The 1,817-nt window shown below is 35.6% G+C and overlaps 1 protein-coding gene across 1 annotated transcript; it reads left to right on the plus strand.

Annotated features, from left to right (window-relative positions):
• Positions 1–274: 274 nt before the first annotated feature.
• Positions 275–481, plus strand: LOC101095607 (ATP synthase membrane subunit K, mitochondrial-like). The gene has a single exon (XM_045037329.1). The coding sequence runs from the start codon at positions 275–277 to the stop codon at positions 479–481; it is 207 nt and encodes a 68-aa protein (XP_044893264.1).
• Positions 482–1,817: the final 1,336 nt, after the last annotated feature.

Genomic DNA, 1,817 nt, shown 5'->3' on the forward strand with positions numbered 1-1,817 from the left:
TAATATAAAAATATAATATAAAAAATACTGAACAAATAGGGCGGCTTGGAAAAACAAGAAACATATTTTAAGTAAATCCAAGTTATAAAAACTTCTAAAAATGAAATTTAGGGCCATTAAAATTAAAACCTCATTGGGCATGATAAATGGCAGATTACATACAACTACAGAGAAACTGAATGAACTGGAAAATAGATTAGTAACAATTATAGGAAATAAATGACACAAATATAAAGAGCAAGTGGAATTGGTGTCTTCTATAAAGATTGAAATCATGGAAGGTCGAGGAACTGATGCCTCATTCCATTTCAGTGGTATCGAAAAATATTTCAACTCTCAAACTCTTACAGGTAGAATGAATTGTGTACTGGCCACATTTCGAGGCATTGCTTTGATGGTCTTATACTTCAAGTTGAAGTATAAAAATACACCAGCTATGAACGGAACATTAACAGATTTTAAGCTGTACCTCATCTGTTAAGTTCCCATGCCTGGAGAAGCTAATGCCAACTCATCATGTAATGCTCAATTAGTACGATAAATTATGCGCCTTGAAAAAAACTATATAAAACAGAAATATAGAGACACAAAGAAATGGACTCATTCAAGAGAAGACAAAAGAATAGGATGATAAGGTTCAACATGTGTTGAAGTGGAATGAGGGGGGGAAATGCAAACAAAAAGTGAATAGGAGAGAAGCAGTTCTTAAAAAGTCATTACTTAGAAAAGTTTCCCAAATGGATTAAATCTATGAGTATTTAGCTGGAAGAAGCAGAGTATGCAGGATAGAGAAGAACCGACAAGTGCATTGTGCAATAATTGCAGGACACCAGGACAAAGAGTTAAAAGAAAAGTCAAATGAACTGTAAGTATATGACAACTAGACTTTCACCAGACTTTTGGGCAGCCACAGCAGACGCCTGGATAGAAAGACATTTCTTCACTGTGCAGAGGGAAAATAGCAAGAAATATAAAATTCTATATCCAACTTATCCATCAATCAAGAATGAAGGTGAGATAAAACACTTTTAGATGTTTATTTAGAAATAAATATATTATTCTTTCACCAAAGGACTTCCAAAAAATGTGCTTTGGAGCGGGGAATAAGCTTAGAAATTCCCTGGGGCTGCAAACTCCATGTGGAGTTTGAGCCCCACATCAGGCTCACTGCTGTCAGCCTGTTAGCACAGAGCCTGCTTTGGATCCTCTGTCCCCCTCTCTCCTGCCCCTCCTTTGCTTGCACTATCCCCAAAATAGACAAATCTTTTTTAAAAAATTAGAGAGACAATGGGGGTGAGGAGGAAGAAGAGAGAAAAGGAAAGAGAGAGACACAAAAAGAACCACAGAAAGAAAAGGATGGAGGGAAGGGAGGCAGGGAGAAAGAGAGAGAGAGAGAGAGAGAGAGAGAGAGAGAGAGAGAGAGGCAGGCAGAAAGAAAGGGCTTATAGGTTAAAAAGGAAGGCATAAAACTGTTTTCTTTCCCAGATGATGTAGTAGACCAAAGATGTGACAAGAAAACTCCTGGAATCAATAAGCAAGTATAGAAAATTTGCAGTATATTTAAGAGCAATATACAAAAGTCCATTTTTTTTCTATAAACCAGCAATGAAAAAATAAAATAAAACATTTAAATACCATTTGTAGTACTTCCCAAATGAAATATGTAGGCATAAAGCTAACAGAATATGTACAGAATTTATATGTAGAAAACTACAAATTACTGATGAAAAACATCAAAGATCTGTATGGACCAATATACAATGTCCATGCGTTGGAAAATTCAATATTGCTAAGATAACAGTTCTTCTCAAGTGATC

This window comes from Felis catus, chromosome C2, assembly GCF_018350175.1.
Source record: "Felis catus isolate Fca126 chromosome C2, F.catus_Fca126_mat1.0, whole genome shotgun sequence".
NCBI classification, from domain to species: Eukaryota; Metazoa; Chordata; class Mammalia; order Carnivora; family Felidae; genus Felis; species Felis catus.